This window comes from Pseudophryne corroboree (assembly GCF_028390025.1).
Source record: "Pseudophryne corroboree isolate aPseCor3 chromosome 3 unlocalized genomic scaffold, aPseCor3.hap2 SUPER_3_unloc_27, whole genome shotgun sequence".
Taxonomy (NCBI): domain Eukaryota; kingdom Metazoa; phylum Chordata; class Amphibia; order Anura; family Myobatrachidae; genus Pseudophryne; species Pseudophryne corroboree.
Window position 1 is genome coordinate 1,123,532 of NW_026967516.1, and position 18,205 is coordinate 1,141,736.

The window sequence follows — 18,205 nt, forward strand, 5'->3', positions numbered from 1 at the left end:
CAAAGTGTAGAACGCGCTCCGCCTGGCGCAAAGTGTAGAACGCGCTCCGCCTGGCGCAAAGTGTAGAACGCGCTCCGCCTGGCGCAATGTGTAGAACGCGCTCCGCCTGGCGCAATGTGTAGAACGCGCTCCGACTGGCGCAAAGTGTAGAACGCGCTCCGCCTGGCGCAAAGTGTAGAACGCGCTCCGCCTGGCGCAATGTGCATCCAAGTCTTTTCTTATATTAGGTAGGTGTTCACCCATTCTAATCTTTAATGCCCTACGGGTCCGACCTATATCAAATTTATCACAACTGCACTCAATACAATAGATAATATTTACTGAATGACAAGTAATGAAGTCCTTAATGGATACGTCCTTCGACAATTGGATAGAGATGCCGCTGACCTACTTCCGCCAGAAGCAGAACAAATGCCGGACACTGTTTCACCTGGGAAATTAGAACCTGTGCCTTGCGGGTGGGAACAGAGACACTGGAATGGACTTTTTCAAGTATCGGTGTACAGTTGTTTCTTCATTAAAAACACTGTTATCCTTCTACACAGTTCTCATTCTTCTTACGCCCCCTCCAGCCAACACCCACTAGGCCTCCACCTTATGAGGAAGAACTACATTCAACCTACTCGTCTACTTCCTACACAGTCAGCTGTCCTCCCAGCTCGATTGAACCCCAATCTCCGCCGAGCATGACAACGCAGTCAAGATGACCTCAGGGTTGGGGGGCGGGGGCACCATCATGCTGAGGCCCTAGTGGAAGCTGAACTGGTGCTTTGTTACAGAGAACCTGTGGCGGCTGGTGTTGTCTCTGGTGCCTCTCGCCGTGTTTGAGGTGCCTCCGGCTCTTGATCTGAACCTGGCAGTCCGAAAGGACTGGGTAGAAACGACTAGCCAGCGGGACGAAAAGTGGATTTACCCGCAGTAACCTTTCAAATCCATGTATCCAACTCGACCCCGAATAGCCACTCCCCTGAGAAAGGAAGAGACTCCACACTCTGCGCTTGGAATCTGTGTCCGCTATCCACTGACGCAGCCTCAAAGTTCCACGTGCCGACACTGCCATGGTAGTAGTCCTAGCGTTAATAGCGCCTATCCCCTTGAGAGAGTCACACAGGTTTCTTCTGAGTTGATTCTGAGAGTAAAATCAGGCAGCACACGCTTATGTGGACCTGAACTAGGGAGGGGGGGCTGTTTATCATCTGCCCTTGCAGCTAGGTCTGCTACAGCCTGCTGCAGTTGTGTCTTTTGCTTATTAGCAGTGAGCTGGTATGAATTGTCCGCCATCATGATATTTATGGCACTGAGCCAGGATGACTCCTGACCCTTCCCCCAGTCTCCTCACTAACTTGGGAGGATTGGCTGCATTGTTCACATGAGAGGGAACCTGCCGCAGAGGGAGAGAATGTGGTGTGACATACACTGCATAATTAGTGTTTTACCATGTTTACAGTAGACAAACAAGCAAACACACAGAGATAAGTATATTGAATAGCAAGCCTGCCCAGACTGGTATGTGAGAAGGAGACAGAGAGAGAGGAACGGCACACCCAAAGCCTGTCAGACCCAGTGAGACTGCAGGATGTCTGTATCACGGTATAACATAAGAGTCTTGTCCTTTTCAGGACACTATAGTGTGTATAATAGCGTCTCTCCCCTTATTTACACCCCTGTACCAGTTTCCTGTGTATCCTGAGTGTCTGGAGGGGCTGTGTGTCCTTGCTGCTGCAGCTGTAAGCAGAGGAAAGAGCCAAAACGCAGCAGGTCCCGATCTGAAGAAGCTCCGCCCCCTGTAATGGCGCTGGAGCTCTACAGATATTTATACTGGCAAGGTCTCCTAACAGGTGTAAAACGTAACATGAATGCCTGTTTCCACCACCGCTGCCAGTGTACACAGGGGGGCTATAGCGGATCCCTCCGTAGAGCATCCACATGCCGCACCTGTGATCGCGCTGCAGCAAGAGCCGGGGGACCTCCCTAGCGGGGCCCCCGGTTTGTACACACCACTCTTCTCACCTCCCGGCATTGTTAGGGGTGTGCGGCGTGCTGCGATTGTGTTTGGTAAGACGCAATGCCCTACGGTACCAACAACCTCTCAGTACGGTGGTCCTGCAGCAGGGAAGCGACTGACACCAGAAGAGACCGGTGACCATCCCCCCTATCTCCCTCAGTGCAGGTATACTGTTATACTGTTGCCCAAACAACATTTAAAATAAACTGAAGAAAAAAAAAAATCCTCTGGCGCTCCAGAGCGGCATCCTCTCCAGAGGGCACATTGTTATAAACTGGATGTAGGAGGTGACATAGAGGGGAGGAGCCACCACACCCAGTGGAAAATATTTAAAGTGCACCGACTCCTTTGGACTCCATCTATACCCCATTGCAATAAGTCCCCAATATCCGTTATGAATGTTAGAGAAAAAATAAAGAGTGGTTTAAATATAGGGCCGGCGTGTGCTAATAGAGACACCCTCAGGGCATGTAATACCATAGGCAGAGGTACTGCTAGCACACAGTATGGCCGCTGGTGACACACAGTGACATGATGTGAGGGGGAGAGCAGGAGTATAATAGGGGCTGATGGCTCCTGATGTATGAGATACACCAGAGAGTGTGGGGAGGAGACTGGTCAGATCTCTGGGCTGGTAACACACAGTGACATGATGTGAGAGGGGAGAGCAGGAATATAATAGGGGCTGATGGCTCCTGATGTATGAGATACACCAGAGAGTGTGGGGAGGAGACTGGTCAGATCTCTGGGCTGGTAACACACAGTGACATGATGTGAGGGGAGAGCAGGAGTATAATAGGGGCTGATGGCTCCTGATGTATGAGATACACCAGAGAGAGTGTGGGGAGGAGACAGGTCAGATCTCTGGGCTGGTAACACAGTGACATGATGCGAGGGGAGAGCAGGTGTATAATAGGGGCTGATGGCTCCTGATGTATGAGATACACCAGAGAGAGTGTGGGGAGGAGACAGGTCAGATCTCTGGGTTGGTAACACAGTGACAGGATGTTAGAGGAGAGCAGGAGTATAATAGGGGCTGATGGCTCCTGATGTATGAGATACACCAGAGAGTGTGGGGAGGAGACTGGTCAGATCTCTGGGCTGGTAACACACAGTGACATGATGTGAGGGGGAGAGCAGGAGTATAATAGGGGCTGATGGCTCCTGATGTATGAGATACACCAGAGAGTGTGGGGAGGAGACTGGTCAGATCTCTGGGCTAGTAACACACAGTGACATGATGTGAGGGGGAAAGCAGGAGTATAATAGGGGCTGATGGCTCCTGACTCCCCCACTGGGAAAATACATATTCCTCATTAGTTTGTACTGACAGAGGAGGGTGTAGTATAAGAGATTGTTGTAGTGACTGAGCAATGAGAATATGTGACTTCTGTAATAAGTGTTTATTACTCACCTGTGCTGATATCTGTAGGAATTTCCTCCTCCTTACACTGCTGATCACCTCTCAGATACGTCTCTTCTTCTCCCTCTATATCTTCTACCTTTATAACAGTTAGATACATCTCCTCTTCTCCCTCTGTATCTTCTGCCTTTATATCAGTCACATACGTCTCTTCTTCTTCCTCTATATCTTCTAATTTAATATCAGACACACGTTCTACCTAAAAAAAAAAGCAAAAACACGAGATTTTACTGTTAAATCTTTCTGCGAGGTACACTGGGTTCCACAGGGAATAACATTGGGGCGTAGAGTAGGATCTTGATCCAAGCCACCAACAGGCTAAAAGCTTTGACTGTTCCCAGAATGATTTGTGCCGCCTCCTCTATAACCCCGCCTCTGTGCACAGGAGCTCAGTTTTTGTTAACCAGTCCAATGCAGTAGCAGGTAAAAAAGAGACGACAATCATTAGTAGCCACATACACCACACTCTCACGACAGGAGAAGGTATCAGCGGCTAATGCCATACCAACCAAAAGAGGCCAAGTGCGTCAGGGTGGGCGCCGTGTGGAATCCAGTGTACCTCGCAGAAAGAGATTTAACAACTGTAAGTTCTTACCATAAATCTTGTTTTCTGCTGCTGGGTACACTGGGTTCCAAAGGGGACAACATCGGGGATGTCCTAAAGCAGTTCCTCATGGGGGGAGGGGATGCACTGTAGCGGGCACAAGAACCCAACGTCCAAAGGAAGCATCCTGGGAGGCGGAAGTATCGAAGGCATAGAACCTAATGAACGTGTTCACTGAGGACCAAGTAGCGCCTTGCACAATTGTTCAAGGGTCGCACCCCGGCGGGCCACCCAAGAAGGTCCAACAGACAGAGTAGAATGGGCCTTGATAGTCGCAGGAGCTGGACGACCAGTCTGTACATAAGCATGTGCAATCACCATTCTAATCCATCTGGCCAAGGTCCGCTTGTGAGCAGGACAGCCACATTTGTGAAAACCAAACAGTACAAAGAGAGAATCAGACTTCCGAATGGAGGCAGTTCTCTTCACATAGATACGTACCACATCCAAAGACCGCTCTTTGGAAGACAATTCAGGAGAGGCAAAGGCCGGAACCACAATCTCCTGATTAAAGGTGGAAAGAAGAAACCACCTTAGGTAGGTACCCGGGACGTGTTCTAAGAACCGCCCGTTCACGGTGAAAAATCAGATATGGGGATCTACAAGACAAGGCACCCAAATCCGACACCCGTCTAGCAGAGGCAATAGCCAGCAAAAACGGAGACCCTTGTAATGCCTCCAGAACCACCGACAAGTCCCAAGGAGCCACAGGCGGGATGTAAGGAGGTTGAATCTGCAACACACCCTGAGTGAATGTATGAACATCAGGTAGAGTCGCAATTTTCCTCTGCAACCAAACAGACAAGGCAGAAATATGAACCTTGATGGAGGCCAGACGAAGGACCAGGTCCAGGCCCTGTTGTAGAAAGACCAAAAGTTTGGCCGTACTAAATTTGTAAGCATCACGATTGTAAGTGGTGCACCAAGCAAAGTAAGAATTCCAGACACTATGATAAACCAGAGCAGAAACCGGTTTCCAGGCCTTCAACATGGTTTGAATGATCGCCTCAGAAAATCCTATAGCCCTCAGAATGGAAGCTCCAAGAGCCACGCCGTCAAAGCCAACTAGGCCAAATCCTGATATACACAGGTGCCCTGAACGAGGAGATCTGGGCGCTGCGATAGTAGAAGGGGACGCTCTATCAATAGACCCTGAAGGTCTGAGAACCAATGCCTTCTGGGCCACACTGGAGCGATCAGAAGTAGGAATCCTCCTTCTTGCTTGAACTTCCTTATTACTCTGGGCAGGAGTGACAACGGAGGGAACACGTATGGCAGCTGAAAGTTCCATGGAACTGCCAATGTGTCCACAAACGCTGCTTGAGGATCCCTTGTCCCGAAGACCGGAAAATTGTGATTGTGTCAAGACGCCATCAGGTCCACATCTGGGAGGCCCTATTTACCACGAGGAGTTGAAATACTTCTGGATGGAGGCTCCACTCTCTGGCGTGTACGTCTTGACGACTGAGGAAGTCCGCTTCCCAGTTTAGGACCCCCTGAATGAACACTGCCAATATAGCTGGCAGATGGCGTTCCGCCCACTGAAGAATCATTGATACTTCCCTCATTGCCATGCGGCTTCGAGTGCCACCTTGACGATTTATGTACGCCACCGTGGTGGCATTGTCAGACTGTACTTGAACAGGTCTGTTCTGTATCAACTGCTGGGCCAAGTTCAGTGCATTGAACACCGCCTGCAGTTCCAGAATGTTTATCGGGAGGAGAGACTCCTCCTTGGTTCACCGACCCTGAAGGAACTGATGCTCCAAAACCACGCCATAACCTCTCAGACTGACATCCATCGTCAGAAGGACCCAGTTGGAGATCCAGAAGGGACGACCCCTGCTCAATCGTTGGTCCTGTAGCCACCAGCTTAGTGACAGACGCACCTCCGGAGACCAGGAGATCATATGAGACCTGATCCGGTGAGTCAGGTCATCCCACTTGGCAAGTATCAATTTCTGCAGAGTGCAGAAATGGAATGGAGCGTACTCCACCATGTCGAACGCAGACACCATGAGACCTAGCACATGTATCGACACTTGCGGATGAGATAGAAAGCATCAAATCCTGTCCTGAAGCTTCAGGACATTCTCCTGAGACAAGAACAACCGCTGGTTGTGAGTGTCCATCAATGCCCCCAGGTGCACCATGCTCTGAGCAGGGACCAGGGAAGATTTCTTCCAGTTGATGAGCCACCCGTGGGCTTTCAGAAACTGGAGCGTCATATCTATGTGGCGTAGGAGAATTTCTGAGGAATTCACCAGGATCAACAAGTTGTCCAGATATGGTAGGATCCTGACCCCTTGACGGCGGAGTACAGCCGTCATTACCGCCATGACCTTGGTGAAGACTTGCGGGGCCGTGGTCAAACCTAAAGGTAACGCCCGAAATTGGTAATGGATGTTGCCAACAGCAAACCTCAGGTACTGCTGATGCGACATTGCGATACGAATATGCAGGTAAGCATCCTGTATGTCCAGGGAGACCATATAATCCTCGGGCTCCAAGGCCAGAACAATAGAGCGGAGAGTTTCCATACGAAACTTGGAGAATCTCACATATTTGTTCAAGGACTTGATGTAGAGAATGGGCCGAGAGGACCCATTCGGTTTCCGGACTAGGAACAGCAGTGAATAGTACCTCTTGCCTCTCTGAACCAGAGCCACCTCTCCAGGAGGGACTGTACCACCGAAAGAAGAGTTTTTGCCTTCACTTGATCCGAAGGGACGTCGCCAGGCAAAATAGATGAGGGGGACGTCTTTTGAAGGATACGGCGTAACCTCGAGTGACGACTTCCTGTATCAAGGCATCGGAAGTGGTCTTCAACCATTCTTGGGTAAACCCTAAAAGTCGGCCCCCCACTCTGGGATCCCCCAGAGGGAGGCCCTCCCAGTCATGCAGCAGGCTGACGGGCAGCCCAAGCCCATTAAGGTTTGGGCTTAGTGGGTTTGGAAGTGCGAACCTGTTTCAGGTACGCCTGACTTTTTGCTTTCCCTGAAGGATGAAAGGAAGTACTCTTAGCCTTCGGTACCAAAGGAGCAGTACTAGGTAGACACGCTGTTTTAGTAGAAGCCAAGTCAGCCACTATCTTGGTGATGTCTTCTGCAAAAAGAATGCCTCCCTTAAAAGGGAGCACATCCAGGGTTTTCTTAGAATCCAGATCCACAGACCAGGATCGTAATCAAAGAATTCGGAGAGCCAAAATGGACGCAGTAGAAGCCTTGGCCGCCAGAATACCGGCATCAGAAGCCGCCCCCTTAATGTAATGAGAAGCTGTGACAATATACGATAGACATTGTCTAGCATTATCAGAAAAGTTGGAAGGCAGCTCCGCTTCCACCTCCTGAGCCCACGCTTCAATAGCCTCTCCAGCCCATGTCGCTGCAAGAGTGGGCCAATACACAGCTCCTGCTAGGGTGTAAATCGCCTTTAAACAACCCTCCACACGCTTATCCGTCGGTTCTTTCAGAGACGTTACGGTAGTTACAGGCAGAGCTGAGGATACCACCAGCAGCACCACCTGCGAATCCACCAGCGGGGGTGTTTCCCAATTCTTACTTAGGACCGCAGCGAGGAGATAGCGAGCCAGCATCTTCTTGTGAGGTGTGAATTTCTTTCCTGGATTTACCCAGACTTCCTGACGTATGTCAACTAAATGGTCAGAATGAGGTAAAACTTGTTTAACGACTTTCTGACGTTTAAATCTGTCCGGTTTCTTAGGCGCAGCGTCAGGCTCCGGGTCATCAGTAATTTGAAGAATTAGCCCGATAGCCTCCAACAAGTCAGGAACATCCACCTGTGAGACAGATTCCCCATCAGAATTATCTGGATCAGTGTTTGTGGGGTCAGTATAGACGCCATCCTCATCAGACGAGGTGTCTGGGACGTGGGTGGATTGTGAGGAAGTAATGGCCCGCTTAGGGGACACCTTGGTCTAAGGCGGGCGAGGATTAGATTTCGGTTTAGTCAGTGATTGGTTCAATTGCTATAACTGAGTGGATAGGTGATCTGCCCACGGCGGATTAACCACAGGGACCATAAGCGGTTGTACCAGCACATGAGGTCCCATTGGTAGCGTAAATTTAGTTACCAGCGTACTTAACATGGAAAAAGTAGCCCAAGGTGGGTCATTTTGAACCCCCGTTGCTACGGTCCCACTGGGGGGTAAGGAACCCCCAGAACCTGAACCCTCTGCTGCTATGTTTTCCTCTAACGTGTCTGCAGCGTCACCACCACGCACTGTGGGATCAGCCGCAGCACCATTGCCCTCTGTAGCTGACATATCTGAAAGCTCAATCCAAGGCAACACAGTACAATATCAGCAGCACAATACCTGACAAGAACCCCCTGTGCAGTGTATCAGCCCAACCAGGGGATTCAAGAGATATATGGTGAATAAAAATCAGAGAAAAAATAAGATTTTAAACCTACCGGTAAATCTTTTTCTCCTTGTCCATAGAGGATGCTGGGAACTCCGTAAGGACCATGGGGTATAGACGAGCTCCGCAGGAGATATGGGCACTATAAAGAACTTTTAGTATGGGTGTGCACTGGCTCCTCCCTCTATGCCCCTCCTCCAGACCTCAGTTAGAGAAACTGCCCAGGGGAGATGGACAATACGAGGAAAGGATTTTGTAAATCTAATGGCAAGATTCATACCAGCCCACACCAATCACACCGTATAACTTAGAATATATGCAACCATTAAACAGTATGAACGAAAAAAACAGCATCAGTCAAAGACCGATTCCAACTGTAACATAACCCTTATGTAAGCAATAACTATATACAAGTCTTGCAGAAATAGTCCGCACTGGGACGGGCGCCCAGCATCCACTACGGACTAGGAGAAAAAGATCTACCGGTAGGTTTAAAATCTTATTTTCTCGTACGTCCTAGAGGATGCTGGGGACTCCGTAAGGACCATGGGGTTTATACCAAAGCTCCAAACCGGGCGGGAGAGTGCGGATGACTCTGCAGCACCGACTGAGCAAACGCGAGGTCCTCATCAGCCAGGGTATCAAACTTGTAGAATTTTGCAAAAGTGTTTGAACCCGACCAAGTAGCAGCTCGGCACAACAGCAATGCCGAGACTCCTCGGGCAGCCGCCCAAGAAGAGCCAACCTTCCTTGTGGAATGGGCCTTTACTGAATTTGGTAACGGCAATCCAGCCATAGAATGAGCCTGCTGAATCGTGTTACAGATCCAGCGAGCAATAGTCTGTTTAGAAGCAAGCGCGCCAATCTTGTTGGCTGCATACAGGACAAACAGAGCCTCTGTTTTCCTAACCCTAGCCGTCCTGGCTACGTAAATTTGCAGCACTCCCTTTACGAAAGTTTGGACTGCTGGGAGAGAAGCCAATTCCTTTTGAAAAAATAGATCGGGCCGAAATTTGTACCTTAATGGAGCCTAATTTTAGGCCCATATCCACTCTTGTCTGTAGGAGGTGGAGAAAACGGCCCAGAAGGAAATCTTCTGTAGGAGCATTCTTGGTTTCACACCAAGATACATACTTCCTCCAGATACGGTGATAATGCTTCGCTGTTACTTCCTTCCTAGCCTTTATCAGAGTAGGGATAACTTCCTCCGGAATAACTCTCTCTGCTAGGATTCGGTGTTTAACCGCCATGCCGTAAAAAAGCAACCGCGGTAAGTCTTGGAACATGCAAGGCCCCTGCTGTAACAGGTCTTCCCTGAGAGGAAGAGGCCACGGATCTTCTGTGAGCATTTCCTGAAGATCCGAATACCAGGCCCTTCAAGGCCAATCTGGAACCACGAGTATTGCTTGTACTCTGTTTCGTCTTATGATTCTCAACACTTTTGAGATGAGATGTAGAGGAGGGAACACATAGACCGACTGAAACACCCATGGTGTCACTAGGGCGTCTACCGATACTGCCTGAGGGTCCCTTGACCTGGCAAAATACCTCTGAAACTTTTTGTTGAGGCGTGACGCCATCATGTCTATCTGAGGAAGTCCCCAGACTTGCTATCTCTGCAAAGACCTATTGATGAAGTCCCCACTCTCCTGGATGGAGATCGTGTCTGCTGAGGAAGTCTGCTTCCCAGTTGTCCACTCCCGGTATGAAGACCGCTGACAGAACACTTACGTGATTTTCTGCCCAGCGCAGAATTCTTGTGGCTTCCGCCATTGCCACTCTGCTCCTTCTCCCGCCTTGGCGGTTTACATGAGCCACTGCTGTGATGTTGTCTGATTGAATCAGAACCGGTAGGTCGCGAAGAAGATTCTCCGCTTGTCATAGGACGTTGTATATGGCCCTCAATTCCAGTACGTTGATGTGTAGACAAGCCTCCTGGCTTGACCATATCAACTGAAAATTTCTACCTTTTGTGACTGCTCCCCATCCTCGGAGGCTCGCGTCCGTGGTCACCAGAACCCAGTCTTGAACGTTGAACCTGCGACCCTCTAGAAGGTGAGCACTCTGCAGCCACCACAGGAGAGACACCCTGGCCCTGGGGACAGGCTTATCTTTTGATGAAGGTGTAGATGGGACCCCGACCATTTGTCGAGAAGGTTCCACTGAAAAGTCCTCGCATGGAACCTGCCGAAGGGAATGGCCTCGTAGGCTGCCACAATTTTTCCCAGAACTCGAGTGCATTGATGCACCGACACTCTTTTTGGCTTTAGCAGGTCGCTGACCATGTTCTGGATGTCCTGGGCTTTTTCTATTGGTAGAAAAACCCTCTTCTGTTCCATGTCCAGAATCATGCCTAGGAATGATAGTCGAGTCGTTGGAAGCAACGGTGATTTTGGCAGATTGAGAATCCAACCGTGTTGATGTACACTCTCAGGGAGAGTGACACGCTTTTCAGCAATTGATCTCTCGATCTCGCCTTTATTAGGAGATCGTCCAAGTACGGGATAATTGTGACTCCCTGCCTGCGCAGGAGCACCATCATTTCCGCCATTACCTTGGTGAAAATCCTCAGGGCCGTGGAAAGCCCAAACGGCAACGTCTGAAACTGGTAACGACAGTCCTGTACCACGAAACGCAGGTATTCCTGATGAAGATGAAATATGGGGACATGAAAATAGGCATCCTTCACGTCCAGCGACACCATAAAATCCCCCCTTCCAGACTGGATATCACAGCCCGTATTGATTCCATCTTAAATTTGAACTTTTTCAAGTATAGGTTTAGTGATTTTAGATTCAAAATTGGTCTGACCGAACCATCCGGCTTCGGGACCACAAACATTGTTGAATAGTACCCTTTTCCCTGTTGGCCTAGGGGAACTTTGACAATCACTTGCGGTTGACAGCTTTTGAATTGCATCTAATACCACTTCCCTCTCCGGGGAAGAAGTTGGCAAGGCCGACTTGAGAAATCGGCGAGGGGGCACCTCTATGAACTCCAGTTTGTAACCTTGGGATACAATTTCCAACGCCCAAGGATCCACGCCCAATAGGACCCAGACCTGGCTGAAGAGTCGAAGACGTGCCCCCACCCGTGCGGACACCCTCCGTGGAGCCCCAGCGTCATGCGGTAGATTTAGCAGAAGCCAGGGAGGACTTCTGCTCCTGGGAACTAGCCAAAGCAGGTGTTCTCTTACCTCTGGCGAGGAAAGAGGAGCCCCAACCTCTTCTGGACTTATGCGACCGAAAAGACTGCATCTGATATGGTGGGGTTCTCTTTTACTGTGGAGGAACAAAAGGCAAAAATTTTAGATTTACCCGCGGTAGCTGTGGAAACCAGGTCCGCGAGACCGTCCCCAAACAAAACTTCACCCTTGTAAGGTAAAACCTCCATATGCTTTTTTGAGTCGGCATCACCCGACCATTGGCGGGGTCCAGAGAGCTCGCCTTGCCGAAACCGCCATGGCGTTGGCTCTGGAACCAAGCAGCCCCACGTCTCTCATATACAAGACTGCGTCCTTAATGTGGCCTAAAGTCAGGATAACAGTATCCTTGTCCATGTCAGCCAACAAAATATCTGTCCATGCTGCAACAGCGCTACAGATCCATGCTGATGCGACTGCCGGTCCGAGTAAAACCCCTGTATGTAGGGAACATAGATTGTAAGCTCCACTGGGGCAGGGACGGATGTGAATGGGAAAATATTCTCTGTACAGCGCAGCAGAATATGTGTGCGCTATATAAATAACTGGTAATAAATAAATAAATAAATGTACATAAATAGACTTTAAGGTAGTCTCCTGTCTACAATCCGCAGGATCCTTAAGGGCCGCGGTGTCTGGAGACGGTAGCGCCACCTTTTTGGACAGACGCGTTAATGCCTTGTCCCCCCTGGGCGAGGATTCCCAACGTACCCGGTCCTTTGCAGGAAAAGAATACGCCATAAGGATCCTCTTGGGAATCTGCAGTTTTTTGTCTGGAGTTTCCCAAGCTTTTTCAAACAATTGGTTCAGTTCATGAGATGGGGAAAGGTTACCTCAGGTTTCTTTTCCTTATACATGTGTACCCTCGTATCAGGGACAGAGGGGTCATCTGTGATATGCAAAACTTTTATTGCCATAATCATATAATGAATACTTTTGGCCACCTTAGGGTGTAACCTTGCCTCATAGTCGACACTGAAGTCAGAATCCGTGTCGGTACCCGTGTCTACCATATGTGATAAGGGACGCTTTTGAGACCCTGACGGGCCCTGTGACCCAGTCAAATCCGCGGATTGACTCCTTGCTGTTTCCCTGGACTCAGCTTTGTCCATTCTCTTATGTAATAAGGTCACATTAGCATTTAAAAAATATTCCACATATCATATCATACCAATCATGAGTCGGCGTTGCCGAATGACACCACAATCTGCTCCACCTCCTCCTTGGATGAGCCCTCCGTTTCAGACATGTCGACACACGCGTACCGACACTCTCACACACACAGGGATCTATCTATAAGAGGACAGGTCCCCAACAAGGCCCTTTGGAGAGACAGAGAGAGAGTATGCCAGCACACACCCAGCGCCAACTGACACTGGAAACAATTCCCAGATATAGGGCTTTTATATTATGTCAATCGTGTAACACACTCACTGCGCCAAAATGTGCCCCCCCTCTTTTTCAGCCCTGTATCACCGTTCTGCAGGGGAGAGTCCGGGGAGTCAGCTTCTCTTCAGCACACTGTGGAGAAAATAAGAATTTACTTACCGATAATTCTATTTCTCGTAGTCCGTAGTGGATGCTGGGACTCCGTAAGGACCGTGGGGAATAGCGGCTCCGCAGGAGACAGGGCACAAAAGTAAAAGCTTTAGGATCAGGTGGTGTGCACTGGCTCCTCCCCCTATGACCCTCCTCCAAGCCTCAGTTAGGATACTGTGGCCCTCATTCCGAGTTGATCGCTCGCAAGGCGATTTTAGCAGAGTTACACACGCTAAGCCGCCGCCTACTGGGAGTGAATCTAAACTTCTTAAATGTGCGACCGATGTATGCGCAATATTGCGATCACAAACGAGTTAGCAGTTTTTGAGTAGCTTCAGACTTACTCTGCCTGTGCGATCAGTTCAGTGCTTTTCGGTCCCGGCTGACGTCATAAACACACCCAGCGTTCGCCCAAGCACTCCCACCGTTTCTCCGGACACGCCTGCGTTTTTTCCGGAAACGGTAGCGTTTCCAGCCACACGCCCCTAAAACGCCGTGCATCCGCCCAGTAACACCCATTTCCTGTCAATCACAATGCAAACGTCGGAGCGATGAAAAAGCCGTGAGTAAACTTACTTTCTTCATAGTAAATTTACTTGGCGCAGTCGCAGTGCGAACATTGCGCATGCGCACTAAGAGAATTCTCACTGCGATGCGATGAAAATCTCCGAGCGAACAACTCGGAATGAGGGCCTGTGCCCGGACGAGCGTACATAATAAGGAAGGATTTTGAATCCCGGGTAAGACTCATACCAGCCACACCAATCACACCATACAACTTGTGATCTGAACCCAGTTAACAGTATGATAAAACGTAGGAGCCTCTGAAAAGATGGCTCACAACAATAAACAACCCGATTTTATTGTAACAATAACTATATACAAGTATTGCAGACAATCCGCACTTGGGATGGGCGCCCAGCATCCACTACGGACTACGAGAAATAGAATTATCGGTAAGTAAATTCTTATTTTTTCTGACGTCCTAAGTGGATGCTGGGACTCCGTAAGGACCATGGGGATTATACCAAAGCTCCCAAACGGGCGGGAGAGTGCGGATGACTCTGCAGCACTGAATGAGAGAACTCCAGGTCCTCCTCAGCCAGGGTATCAAATTTGTAGAATTTAGCAAACGTGTTTGCCCCTGACCAAGTAGCAGCTCGGCAAAGTTGTAAAGCCGAGACCCCTCGGGCAGCCGCCCAAGATGAACCCACTTTCCTTGTGGAATGGGCTTTAACAGATTTTGGCTGTGGCAGGCCTGCCACAAAATGTGCAAGCTGAATTGTACTACAAATCCAACGAGCAATCGTCTGCTTAGAAGCAGGAGCACCCAGCTTGTTGGGTGCATACAGGATAAACAGCGAGTCAGATTTTCTGACTCCAGCCGTCCTGGAAACATATTTTCAGGGCCCTGACTACGTCCAGTAACTTGGAGTCCTCCAAGTCCCCAGTAGCCGCAGGTACCACAATAGGCTGGTTCATGTGAAACGCTGAAACCACCTTAGGGAGAAATTGAGGACAAGCCCTCAATTCTGCCCTGTCTGAATGAAAAATTAGGTAAGGGCTTTTATATGATAAAGCCGCCAATTCAGAGACCCGCCTGGCTGACGCCAGGGCTAACAGCATGACCACCTTCCATGTGAGATATCTTAATTCCACAGTGGTGAGTGGTTCAAACCAATGTGATTTTAGGAACCCTAAAACTACATTGAGATCCCAAGGTGCCACTGGAGGCACAAAAGGAGGCTGTATATGCAGCACCCCCTTGACAAACGTCTGAACTTCAGGCACGGAAGCCAGTTCTTTCTGGAAGAAGATCGAGAGGGCCGAAATTTGAACCTTAATGGATCCTAATTTTAGGCCCATAGACAGTCCTGCTTGCAGGAAATGTAGGAAACGACCCAGTTGAAATTCCTCCGTAGGGGCCTTCTTGGCCTCACACCACGCAACATATTTCCGCCAAATGCGGTGATAATGTTTTGCGGTTACATCCTTCCTGGCCTTGATCAGGGTAGGGATGACTTCATCTGGAATGCCTTTATCCTTCAAGATCCGGCGTTCAACCGCCATGCCGTCAAACGCAGCCGCGGTAAGTCTTGGAACAGACAAGGTCCCTGCTGGAGCAGGTCCTCTCTTAGAGGTAGAGGCCACGGGTCCTCCGTGAGCATCTCTTGCAGTTCCGGGTACCAAGTTCTTCTTGGCCAATCCGGAGCCACAAGTATAGTTCTTACTCCTCTCCTTATTATTCTCAGTACTTTGGGTATGAGAGGTAGAGGAGGGAACGCATACACTGACCGGTACACCCACGGTGTTACCAGGGCGTCCACCGCTATTGCTTGAGGGTCCCTTGACCTGGCGCAATATCTGTCCAGTTTTTTGTTGAGACGGGACGCCATCATGTCCACCTTTGGTTTTTCCCAACAAATTACAATCACGTGGAAGACTTCTGGGTGAAGTCCCCACTCTCCCGGGTGGAGGTCGTGCCTGCTGAGGAAGTCTGCTTCCCAGTTGTCCACTCCCGGAATGAACACTGCAGACAGTGCTATCACATGATTTTCCGCCCAGCGGAGAATCCTTGCAGTTTCTGCCATCGCCCTCCTGCTTCTTGTGCCGCCCTGTCTGTTTACGTGGGCGACCGCCGTGATGTTGTCCGACTGGATCAATACTGGTTGACCCTGAAGCAGAGGCCTGGCTTGACTTAGGGCATTGTAAATAGCCCTCAGTTCCAGGATATTTATGTGAAGAGACGTTTCCATGCTTGACCACAAGCCCTGGAAGTTTCTTCACTGTGTGACTGCTCCCCAGCCTCTTAGGCTGGCATCCGTGGTCACCAGCATCCAATCCTGAATGCCGAATCTGCGGCCCTCTAGAAGATGAGCACTCTGTAACCACCACAGGAGCGACACCCTTGTCCTTGGAGATAGGGTTATCCGCTGATGCATCTGAAGATGCGATCCGGACCATTTTTCCAGCAGATCCCACTGAAAAGTTCTTGCATGGAATCTTCCGAATGGAATTGCTTCGTAAGCAGCCACCATTTTTCCCAAGACTCTCGTGCATTGATGCACTGACACTTGGCTTGGTTTTAGGAGGTTCCTGACTAGCTCGGATAACTCACTGGCCTTCTCTTCCGGGAGAAACACCTTTTTCTGAACTGTGTCCAGAATCATTCCCAGGAACAGTAGACGTGTTGTTGGAATCAGCTGTGATTTTGGGATATTTAGAATCCACCCGTGCTGACGTAGCACTACCTGAGATAGTGCTACTCCGACCTCTAACTGTTCCCTGGCCCTTGCTCTTATCAGGAGATCGTCCAAGTAAGGGATAATTAAGACGCCTTTTCTTCGAAGAAGAATCATCATTTCGGCCATTACCTTGGTAAAGACCCAGGCTGCCGTGGACAATCCAAACGGCAGCGTCTGAAACTGATAGTGACAGTTCCGTACCACAAACCTGAGGTACCCTTGGTGAGAAGGGTAAATTGGGACATGGAGATAAGCATCCTTGATGTCCAGAGACACCATATAATCCCCTTCTACCAGGTTCGCAATCACTGCTCTGAGTGACTCCCTCTTGAATTTGAACCTTTTTATGTAAGTGTTCAAGGATTTTAGATTTAAAATCGGTCTCACCGAGCCGTCCGGCTTCGGTACCACAAACAGCGTGGAATAATACCCCTTTCCTTGTTGTAGGAGGGGTACCTTTATTATCACCTGCTGGGAATACAGCTTGTGAATAGCTTCCAATACCGCCTCCCTGTCGGAGGGAGACGTTGGTAGAGCAGACTTCAGGAACCGGCGAGGGGGAGAAGTCTCGAATTCCAATTTGTACCCCTGTGATACTACCTGTAGGATCCAGGGGTCCACTTGCGAGTGAGCCCACTGCGCGTTGAAATTTTTGAGACGGGCCCCCACCGTGCCTGAGTCCGCTTGTAAAGCCCCAGCGTCATGCTGAAGACTTGGCAAAAACGGGGGAGGGCTTCTGCTCCTGGGAAGAGGCTGCCTGGTGCAGTCTTTTCCCTCTACCTCTGCCCCTGGGCAGAAATGAGTGGCCCTTTGCCCGCTTGTTCTTATGGGAACGAAAGGACTGAGTTTGAAAAGACGGTGTCTTTTTCTGCTGAGAGGTGACCTGGGGTAAAAAGGTGGATTTTCCAGCCGTTGCCGTGGCCACCAGGTCTGATAGACCGACCCCAAATAACTCCTCCCCTTTATACGGCAATACTTCCATATATCGTTTGGAATCCGCATCACCTGACCACTGTCGCGTCCATAACGCTCTTCTGGCAGAAATGGACATCGCACTCACTCTTGATGCCAGGGTGCAAATATCCCTCTGTGCATCTCGCATATAAAGTAATGCATCCTTTAAATGCTCTATAGTTAACAATATACTGTCCCTATCCAGGGTATCAATATTTTCAGTCAGGGAATCCGACCAAGCCACTCCAGCGCTGCACATCCAGGCTGAGGCGATTGCTGGTCGCAGTAGAACACCAGTATGTGTGTATATACCCTTTAAGATATTTTCCAGCCTTCTATCAGCTGGTTCCTTGAGGGCGGCCGTATCAGGAGACAGTAACGCCACTTGTTTTGATAAGCGTGTGAGCGCCTTATCTACCCTAGGGGGTGTTTCCCAACGTGCCCTTACCTCTGGCGGGAAAGGGTATAGTGCCAATAATTTGTTAGAAATCAGCAGTTTTTTATCGGGGGAAACCCACGCTTTATCACACACCTCATTTAATTCATCTGATTCAGAAAAAACTACTGGTAGTTTTTTCACACCCCACATAATACCCTTTTTTGTGGTACTTGTAGTGTCAGAAATGTTTAATGCCTCCCTCATTGCCGTGATCATGTAACGTGTGGCCCTACTGGACATTAAGTTTGTCTGCTCACCGTCGACACTGGATTCAGTATCCGTGTCTGGGTCTGTGTCGACCATCTGAGGTAACGGGCGTTTTAGCGCCCCTGACGGAGTCTGAGACGCTTGAACAGGCACTAACTGATTTGCCGGCTGTCTCATGTCGTCAACAGTTTTTTTTGCAAAGTGC

At 49.5% G+C, this 18,205-nt stretch overlaps 1 protein-coding gene across 1 annotated transcript in view; it reads right to left on the minus strand.

Moving 5' to 3' along the window:
- The window catches only part of LOC134983868 (zinc finger protein 585A-like), a 152,780-nt gene extending 146,748 nt beyond the window's left edge, over nucleotides 1-6,032 (minus strand). The window contains exons 1-2 of the mRNA XM_063949486.1: nucleotides 5,922-6,032; nucleotides 3,420-3,627 (exon numbers count right to left, since the gene is read on the minus strand). Of these exons, the coding sequence (XP_063805556.1) occupies nucleotides 3,420-3,627; nucleotides 5,922-6,032 (319 nt within the window). The remainder of the gene's footprint in view (nucleotides 1-3,419; nucleotides 3,628-5,921) is intronic.
- Nucleotides 6,033-18,205: the final 12,173 nt, after the last annotated feature.